The sequence below is a fragment of the Azolla caroliniana genome, unplaced genomic scaffold, assembly GCF_043228905.1.
Source record: "Azolla caroliniana isolate FFs.n. ecotype wild unplaced genomic scaffold, voAzoCaro1.0.p SCAF_8, whole genome shotgun sequence".
Lineage (NCBI taxonomy): Eukaryota > Viridiplantae > Streptophyta > Polypodiopsida > Salviniales > Salviniaceae > Azolla > Azolla caroliniana.
The window spans coordinates 7,227,085-7,237,447 of record NW_028230443.1 but is presented as its reverse complement, the minus strand read 5'-3'; the positions used below and the strand labels follow the sequence as shown (position 1 = coordinate 7,237,447).

At 39.2% G+C, this 10,363-nt stretch overlaps 1 protein-coding gene across 1 annotated transcript; it reads right to left on the bottom strand.

Annotated features, from left to right (window-relative positions):
• Positions 1-486: 486 nt before the first annotated feature.
• LOC147860941 (uncharacterized) lies at positions 487-6,164 on the bottom strand. The gene is made up of 2 exons (XM_087323291.1): positions 6,018-6,164; positions 487-5,098 (listed from the first exon to the last, which is right to left on the bottom strand). The coding sequence occupies exon 2, from the start codon at positions 4,987-4,989 to the stop codon at positions 709-711; it is 4,281 nt and encodes a 1,426-aa protein (XP_087179417.1). The 5' UTR covers positions 4,990-5,098; positions 6,018-6,164; the 3' UTR covers positions 487-708.
• Between the last annotated feature and the right edge of the window lie 4,199 nt (positions 6,165-10,363).

Genomic DNA, 10,363 nt, shown 5'->3' with positions numbered 1-10,363 from the left:
CCATCAGCCACATAGCCTTCACTCATAGCAAAGTTTAATTCCTATAAACAGTTCTGGCAAAGTTTTCCTGATGAAAATAATAAAGGAAGTAATTTCAGACATGGTTCAAGGTTATTAGGTCATGCCATAAATATTTATCAACATTGATATTCCAGATATTGACAAATATGGATATGTTTATTGCTTCATGCTCATTAAACATTTATCAACATTAATATTCCAGATATTGACAAGAACGGATATTAAATTATGGATTCCTCAAAACCAATGTCGAAATGAAACATAGATATTTCTATGCAGCAGTATATAGGTTCTATTTGTACATATATTTGTAATAGATGTATGATTGGATTGTATTCCTCTGACAGTAAACATTCATCGCAGCTTTACAATGCATTAAAACATTTGCATGCATCATACCCGAAGAAAACATAGTATGCCTGAGTAGCTCCATCCATTCAATAAATCACCAGCATGCTGTCACTTGGAAAAATAAGATTTTGGTATGAAACTAAGATGATAACTTTTGAGCAACTGAAAACCAGCATAGGTAATCAGAAATGATACAATAGAAACATTATATATAATTACAAAGAAGTTTGGGTATATAGAAGACAATACATGTACTAGCCAATGCTGAATAGAACAGTGGCTAGTGCCTAAGCTCATCAAGTGATGTTAAGAATTGGTGTAAACTTATTTTTAACCTTAAGTTGCATCAGGTACTCCTACTATGACGCTCACTTGTCGCAAGAGTGTCATCATTTGATCTTGTATGTCCCCGGTTGGCTCTTGCAACATTGTCACATCATTACTGACTTCATTTGGCATGCTATCATTGCTATCCTTATATGCAAGCAACAATGTTCTTTTACAATCTTCGGTATTGGTCAAATGCTTAGAAGAGGACTGTATCACCTCTTTAGAGACAAGTGATGTTGGCTTCACGACTTTCAAACGGTTGTCTCTGTTGAAAGAAGAAATATCCATCTTTGTTTCGGCCTTTGAAGACTTTGGTGATATATGCCGCAGCCGATAATTTACATCCACCTGCCCAAACATACGATTTTTCTTGGCATGCTTCCAAGCCAATTCCGCATCTCTTCCATGCTCAAAAGCCACTTGTACAGAAGCCGAGTCTGTGTCTATTCTTGTTCCTGATGTCTGAAGTGGTCCAAATGATACAAACTTGTCTTTGAGTTCAGATTCCGATGGCAATGTGAAGTCCTGCGGGAACTTCATGAAAAGCCCTAGTGGCATTCGGGATGATAATTTCTCATCATAATGTAGCTGACCAGAGCTCTTCAACTCAGGTGAAGGAGCAGCTGGCCTTCTAGAATACTTTATTATGTCTTTATCAAATCGTCGAGGTTCAATGGGGTTTTCAGCATTGATAAATGATTCAAAATCATGTTCTCCACTAGAGAATGGAGTCGGACTTGTTTTGGCTTTCTTTTTCACATCCTCTTGCACAATCTCAGATTTCCTTTTGCGTGCGACAATGGTGAGCTCTTGTACACAAGCTCCATCATTTCTATATGATACATGGGGATAAGCTGTGGTGTTTTTCGGTGATACTCCATGACCTTGCTTTGGATGCTTGGTTAATTTTTTTGTTTTTTCACCTGAATACCCTGCACTCTTCTTGAATACTATTTTGCGAAATCGAAGAAAAGCTTCCATGACTCTATCTTGGATTAGACTCATGCCTGAAGAATTCAATGGATCCCTAGCAGAAAGATCTAAACCCTCATAGAGTTGCATAAGACTTATATTCTTGGAAGAAGGCACACAAGCTAAATGTTTCTTCGAGGTTGATTTCATTCTCTTGCTTGAAGACTTACCCACACATTTTGCAAGTGGAAGAGAACCTGTCAGGTCACCAGCAACCTTTTTCATACTATCACCAAACCTCGAAATTTTGTTTAGCTTGTTTGAAATATCTACTTTTGTTTCCTTAATCTCCATAACACCAGCATCTCTCAACTCTGGTGGTTCCACACTTTTGAACTTTTTAATTACTTCAAAACCATGACATGATGGAAATTGTTCTGCATCAGTTTCACAACTCCCACCATTGGTATCTCCAGGAGATACCAATGAGGAATATCTCCTCTTCCGATTTGATTCATGGCTTTCCCCCCCAGACAATGAATCCAGCAATAGTTCACCATCAAGCTCATGTTCAGAGGGTACCATGAAAGTACGGAATCCATAGACATGACCACACAACTCTGCTACTTCCAAAGCAGAATTCGACGCACCAAAGGGAGAGCAAGCAACACTCTTCAAATACTCCAATGTCTTCACTGGCTTAAACATATGTACATGTGATGAAACATCAAGATGACTTTGAATTCTTAGAGCTTTTTGAATACCTGCATTTGCATCTGGAAAAGTGCTTCTGCTGTATGGAATCCTTACGTAGCATTTGGAAGCCAAGGCAAGTGCTGAACGTCGACAGACTTCCTCGAGTGCTTCACCTACAGCTTTACAAAAGCTCTTCATTGTTGTTTGCTTCACCTTTTCTTCAAAATTTGATCTGAACGGTATCATTTGTGACTCTGCCAGCCAAGCAAAGGTGCAATCACCAAAAAATGCTACCAAAAGTCTTCCACCTTTTCGCACTTTCATAGCAGATTTTGATGCTCTGGAGGGATCAAAAAGTTGTGCTGGCCACCAAGGATGGGACTTTACTTTAGCCCACACAAGATCACCAATTCTAAAAGCTTCCATCTCATTGCAAGGCTCTGCTTTCCTTTCAACTGAGTTATCCTCTTCTGCCTCATAAAAGAACTCTTCACCTTCAGTTTTATTATAAATCTTATCTCCAGGGTATTGCTTAGATTCCATTTCATAAAGATCACTCTCACCTTTTGGTTTTTCCTCATCATCATTGCCATGCTTTTGAGAAGCAATGTCAGCTGTATTACAAGAGAGAGACTCCACAATTTGCTTATATTTCATAACATGATCATCATTCTCAACTTTTGTTTGTTCCCCATTGTCAATGTTGGGCTTTTCAGAATCGATGTCAGCAACATCGTTAGAGAGGGGCTTCTTGACTGTGGAGTATTTGTCCACATCTATTTCATGTTCTGGAAAATCCTTTGCATCCACATTTTGTATGACATTAGGACTATAAGATAGGAAATGCTCATTATTCTCATTCACGAGAAAAATTGTAGTCGGTAGCATTGCAACTTCATCTTCAGACCTAACTATAAGGTCTGATGAATTCTTCATATGCATTGCCTCTTCCATTGAGGCATCCTGCTGCTTTGTCTCCGTGGTAACACCTAGAAGAACTGTTTCAACATCTACATCAGATTCTTTTTGCTGTTTTGAAAGCGGGTTACCCTCAGGTGGAGAAGACATTTCCTCTTTGGGAGCTTCATCTCTATTACGTTGATTACACTCTGAGTACATAACATGACAAGTCTTATCAATTTGCACATCGTTCTCTACCCCTATCAGATTATCTCCAGCCTCAATTGAAGGTAATGTAAAAGTTACATTCGCATTAGATTGTTGCTGCTGATTTGAAAGTGGATTCTCCTCAGATAGAGAATAAATCTTCTGAATGTGAGATCCATCTCTATTACATTGATTAGACTCTGAGTACACAGAATTACAATACTTATTGATTGGCACATCGTTCTCTACCCCTATTGGAGTGTCTCTGGCCTGCATTGAACACGATGCAAAAGTTGCTTCCGCTTTCAGCAACGTTCCATCTGATTGAGGTGCACTTACATCACATGCATCAGAATTTTGGTCCTGTTTGTCCGACAATGATTTCCCCACAGGAGATGCAAGATTCTGTCTGTTTAACTCATTTCCATCCAATTGATTAGGCTCTGAGCATTGAGTACACAAATCCTCTACATTTAAATCATTTTCAGCTCTCAGGATGCTAGAATTTTCATTGGTTTTCTGCTGACTTCTTTTGATTTCTTCTTCTCTCAAGCAAGCTTGAATTTCTAGTGCTGTATCATTGCTTGTGCCTGTGAGAATGCTTTTTATTTGTACATTGTCTGTACATGGGCCAAGACATTGTGAGGTTTCCACAGGATTAATTGCTGGAGAAATATTATTAAATTCCATGTTTATGTGAATTGATTTTTTCTCTGAATTTTGCTCAACAACAATAACGTTTTCACCCTTATTATCCACCATTCTACACGGTTTACTTGTCTTGGTATCCTCAATGTTCTTGCTTAGCTTGATGTCACACATTCCATCTTCTTTATCAATAGCATATTCCACATCCTTTATATGGACATCAAATCTCATCGCATTTTCAAGACTTGATTTAGAATGGAAATCTTCTCCATCCGAAGAAATTTTGATGCTTGTACCATCAAATAACGGGTCAGAAACTTGCTCCAAATCTGCCAGAACATTCAACTGACCGAGAGGAGAACCAGAATCAGATGTCTGTTTAGCATCTACATCCTCACTTGTACATGTAACTTCCTCCTCTTGTTTATCTATATCAAATTGGTCATTCATTACTTCTCCCTCGTTTATTTCTACCATGTCATTAGCTATAATTTTGTCATCTTTCATAGTTACGATGCTATCTTCTACAATAGAATGTTGGGTCCTATTATCAACATGGGATGAGCAGAGACTCTCATTTGAAATGGATACTTTCTTGGAATGTGAGATTTCCTTCACATAATCCTCTGAAAGGCTGTCATCTTTCACACCTTCCATATCCTTATGGGTGGCATCTACTGCAATAGAAATTTTGGTTTCATCCGCAGCAAGTAATGAGCATTGAGTGTCAGCTGAAATGGACATTTTCTCTGCAGAAGTGCCTGGAACATCTTGCAAGATGTACTTTACTGAATACTCTGCCAGGCCTACTTCAGCTTTTGGTGCAAAAGTATCATCCTTAATTGTTGAGAAACTGTTCATTGTATCTTTCTGCACTGAATCATCATCAACACCTTGGCATGAAATAGTCTCCATGGTTGCCATGTAAATACTCTGAAGCTACGAAGCTATTTCCAGAGTTCATATAATAAAATAGTAGTTGGATAACACTAAATTCTTCCAAGAAGGAAGTATGGCCAGAATACTATGTGTGCTGCAAAATCGACAAACAATAAATAAAAATTAACACACATGAATCTGACGACCTAAATCTTTCCATGAAGGCCAATTTAACAAAAATACATTTGGTCTGATAAAACAGAATATAGACCTATGACTCTGAAACTCGTCCAAAATGGAAAAAGGGCAAACAAAGACGAATTTTAAGAACTGTGAATGATTTTATGCAACTGAAACCCAAAATCTTTCAGTTGGTGTAAGATTGCAAACTTGGCATAATTTAAAAAGGAAGACATATGTATAGCTCTGAAAATATGAAGACTTCAAACAAGGTAAAAGTGACTTTTTGTGCAACAGAAAAACCAAGTACGCCTTCAAACGTTGAATCTTTAATTTTTAGCTAGGTCAAACAGATCTAGTTAGGCAATGATAAACTCAAAATATATGACCTATGACTAAACCTCTTAAGCAAGGAAAATTAGCCACAAATGCACAATATATTCTGAAACCCTAAATCTTCCAAACATAGACAAACTGCGAAAACGAGACGAAATTTAAGACTTATGAATCTGAAACCCTGAACCTTGGAAAATTAAACCCTAAATTATCTTTCTAGAACAAATAGCCAAAACCTTTTGATTTGGTCCGTGATAGAAACAAAAAATGAGTAAAGGTCAAAATATTTTGAGATCTATAAACTGAAACCTGTGAAAGGAAGAAAACTTGGCGCAGAAGACCTATTTCAGATGTAACACAGAGATCATTCGGAAAAAGGAAAAACGAAACCATTAAATATTTCATACAAGCAGAAATAACTATTTACAATGCGGAAAGAAAACGAAATTAAATACTAACGACGATGAAACTCTGGAGATTTCGAACAAGGAGAATTTACCCAAAAGGCCCATTTGGGCGGGCAGTGGTAAAAGCAATCTGAAATAATTCCGTCTTACCTTTGAACCAGGAAAATGCCGGCTCTCACGGAAGGATCTGTGCGCAGACCAAGGGAAAATGCAAGAAAAACTAAACGCCGTGAAACAGAAGGGGCAACATAAACGAGAGCCTCATCAGAAGTGAGCAAAAAGCAGAGCAGGTTCGATATGAAAGGGAAGCCTGAGAATTTGACTGAGCTGGGAAGAGATAAGGAATCAACGAGGGATGCAGATGGAGGCAGGGGGGGGGGGGGGGGGGAGAGCAGAGAATGATAAAAGCTGAATTAAGAAGACAGGAATGGTGAGAAATCTCTCGGAGCAGAGATTTCTTGTGTCTGTTGTTTTTTCTCACCCAGAAGTGGTAAGAGCCATAGCCATCATCATCATCATCATCATCATCATCAATGAGAGAAGAGAACCATTGGAGAAGAAGAGAAGGTCTAAGGTTCGAATCTTGACAGCCACAACACCCTCCTCTCTCTTCTTTTTATGTATGTACATACTTTATTTTCTTGACCACATGTTTTCCCTTTTTCTTTCTTTTCCTAAAAACTTCACAAGAGAACGTCGCGTCGGGGGTTGGTTTCCGACTGCATGCTACCGCCATTCCATTCGGGTCTCCGCTAACAATCGGCAATGGTTTCGGTTCGGTTCGGTTCGGTTCGAGAGTGTCAAAACCTTTCATCCTTTGATGGAGAAGTCTCTGTCCGATAAGTCAGATCGATGTCAAACATAGAGTCGATGCTGGCTTCGCGTTCTCCATGTTGACGCGCTTCAACACCGTTTGAATGTAGTCGAAACTTGAACCGAACCAAATGGAACAACGAAACCATTTAAACCAGAATTGTTTAAACCGAACCGTTACAAAAACTCCAAACTGTTAAAACCGCGGTTTCGTGGTTCGGTTTCAAATTTCATGTTAGATCAGTATTCAAATGTTCAAATTTCAATTTTAAGTTTTTAAAATTTTTCATTATTTGAAATTTGTAATTTTTTTCAAACTTATAAGATTTTTCCTAAAATGTGAGAATTAGGCTTAAAAATGAAAAGTTGTTTTAAAAAAAAAATCAACCGGCAACCCTAAACCATCAAACCGTTTTTACTGAAACCGAACCGTTAAAAAAAGTTGAACCTGAACCAAACCGAGCCAAACCATTTGAACCGTTAAGGTGTTGAGTGGCGGTTTCATAGTTGGGTTCGGTTTGTTGCCGATCGTTAGTCTCCGCCCTAGACAACCTTGCCAATATGGTGTGTGAATGGCTTAAAAATGAAAAGTTGTTTAAAATAATAATAAACTAGCACCCTAAACCATTAAAACCGTTTAAACATAACCGAAACCAAATAGTTAAAAAATTTGAACCTGAACCAAACTGAGCCAAATCGTTTGAATCATTAAGTTGTTGAGCCGCGGTTTCATAGTTTTGTTCGGTTTGTTGCCGATCGTTAGTCTCCACCCCGAACAACCTTGTCAATCTAGCATGTGAATCCACCCCCTCTGACCATGTTGAATCAAACTGCATTCAATCAACCCCATTTTACAGCTTTTGTGCAACGACAAGTATACTCATTCAATTTCCCGATCTCGAAGCAAACTTGGAACACTCCTTATTGTACCCAAAATGTGTTGGAATTTGCTTATATGTTGTTGTAACTTGTCACATAACTTCTCGGTATACCACATAGTGAAAGAGTACCTGATGAAAGTGCCACTATTACCCTATTGGGGTTGTTCATGCTTGTATAAAAGACACTCGTAAGATTTCGTGCAACTTCATATGTATAACAAATTCACGGTGATTTCATTCCCATCGACAACCTCCTTAATGCCTTTAGTCACTTGTCGCGCAAACTTGTCAACAAATTGTTCGAATTTCAATGCATAACTCAAAGAGATTCGGTCTAACTAAGCACCCTTGCGTAGCACCAAAAATGCAAATAAAAATATAAAGAGTCGTATCATGTTCTAGCACCATAATGTCTTCTCATTTAGAATCTGATTCTTATGTTTCAAATACTATAGAAAATGAAAATTTAGCATTCAGTGTAAGATCACTAGGACATTAGATGTGAAACTCACCTCCCAATAATAGTCTCATGCACTACACTCTTTGTTGATATAATACAACAATATAATCCCATGTACATCTACTCCTTCTAGATGATCATTGTTATCAACCCTCCTCGAGTTGATGTCATGAGGTTTAGCTTGTGTATGCCAACTTGTCGCTTTTCATACTAAGATCTCTAATAAACGTAAAGATAACAATTACGAGACAACAAACACTATTATCTACCTAAAGGTTATACTCAAATGTGGCCCTAAAATGATGTAACCCCCCCCCCCCCCTCTTTCTTGAGTGGCATGTATTGGATGTCTCCTATACTACAACAATCTGTTGTTTGGTAGAGGACAAGATTGTTGGAGGTGAGATCGTCAGTAAGCAGATAACAAATCAACACTATAGTGTGATGAACATCAAGACAAAGAATTTACTACGAGACAACTTAACAAGATTAACAAGAAAGACAGAGTGCGCTGAGCCGTGCTCTGGTGAAGACGGAAGGACCCTGGAAGTCATTCTCGCAACATCTTCGAAGGGTGTGGGGTTGACTAGTCAATTCCCGTTTTGATTGGCACAAACTTTGCCGGATGATGAAACCACTTCTTCGGTCGCTTCCCCATGTGCTCCTCAAGTGTGCAACGTCGGGTCTGCCTGCCAATTTAGGCCCTTGAGTGAGATCCAGATAGGCACACAAGGTGTGACTATATTATTCAAATCAAGACGTTACAAAGAATGGTGGTATCAGCATCATCTACAAACTAGTTACAAGTTCAGTTATATACTACCGAACCAAGGCAAATGCCCTTTGAGCATATTACAAACATGTCCTAACCTAGTTTGTCCAAATGGGACAATGGGAATACGGCCATTATATACCTGTATTCAACAAAGGTTTGGTCTACGATATCTTCTTTAGTAATTTGGGTATTGTGGAAGGCAAAATGTAAATGTGTATTTCAAAAAGTAAAGTAGAATATGTTTGAGTTAGTCAAGGAGATACAATTGATGCTTCTGCATACTCTAAGAGGTCATATGAGGTAATAAGTGGTGAGCTTGATGTTGTGTTTCGTAAGCAACAACATTTTCGAGAAATGTGGAAAAAGATAGAGATCTTCACCTCTTTTGGGGAAAGAATAAAATGGAGATATGCTACACCAAGATGGCTTTTTCTGCCCCCTGTCTTGGAAGGACCCCGATTTTAGATGTGTAAGTGTAGTTGCTAAGCTAGTTGCGTGAGGGCTTTTCCTATTTGACATGTTGGTTGATGAGGGTATGATGGTTATGTTTTCTTATAAAAGTTCTTTGTAGCCTTTCAACATCTTTCCATTAATACCAAGATGAATCTTTTAAAAAATAATCTAAATCATTTGTCTCTGCTTGTCCGAATGCATATTTGAAAAGAGTTACATGTGGAAGTTTGCAGGCATGACCAATTACTACCGGACAACAATAGAACACAGACAAAGGTTTAATGGAAAGCCTGAAACACACGGAGAGTACGCTAGAGAGACAAAGACAGAGAGAGCAGAACGTCGAAAACTCTATTTCAAAAATAATACTCAACACTCTATACATAGAATGTGCTCAGAGAGCACTTTTATACAAGTTCTTAAAAGGACTAACAAGTACTTCAATGCTCGTATTGAGGGACTACCACTAGCCCCTAAAAATATGGCTATGTACTAGACTAGGATCATAGGCCTCTAATAGTGTACCAATATGACACCGATCCAGCTCTCCATTCTGGACACTGATCCAGCTCTTCGAGCTGATCTAGGCTTAGCCGATCGATCGGTCTTCATCCAATCTGGCTATCGGCTTGTTCAGCCGATCCGGCCCATGTTGAGCTTGTCCACTCAACACTCCCCTCAAGCTCAACTTGAGGTCGACTCGTCATGTCAGTATCTGCCGGTCCTTGCCTCTCCGACTTCTCCTGGCATCTTCACGCCTTGCTTGCGCACCTCGACCCCTTCGGTCCCGCTTTCCACAACTCGTCCAATTCTGCACACCTCGACCTTCTCGATCGGCTTGTTTGCTCATAAGGCCCATCTCAACTTCCTCACTATTGTGACTTCGGCGGTTCTCGACCCGTCGGCTCCTCCATGTCGGCCTCAACTTTCATTGCTTTCTCGTCCATTTGGCCTTCAAGTGATTCGGCTCTTCCGAATCGAACTGTTCAACAGAATCGACTGCCTCCGATTCATTCCCGCTCATGTCTGAATTGGCTGTCTCCAATTTGTCTTCATCCTTCAGGCCCTTCACCACATCAGACCATGTCTAGGTCTTGGCCTTCATCTTCTAGTC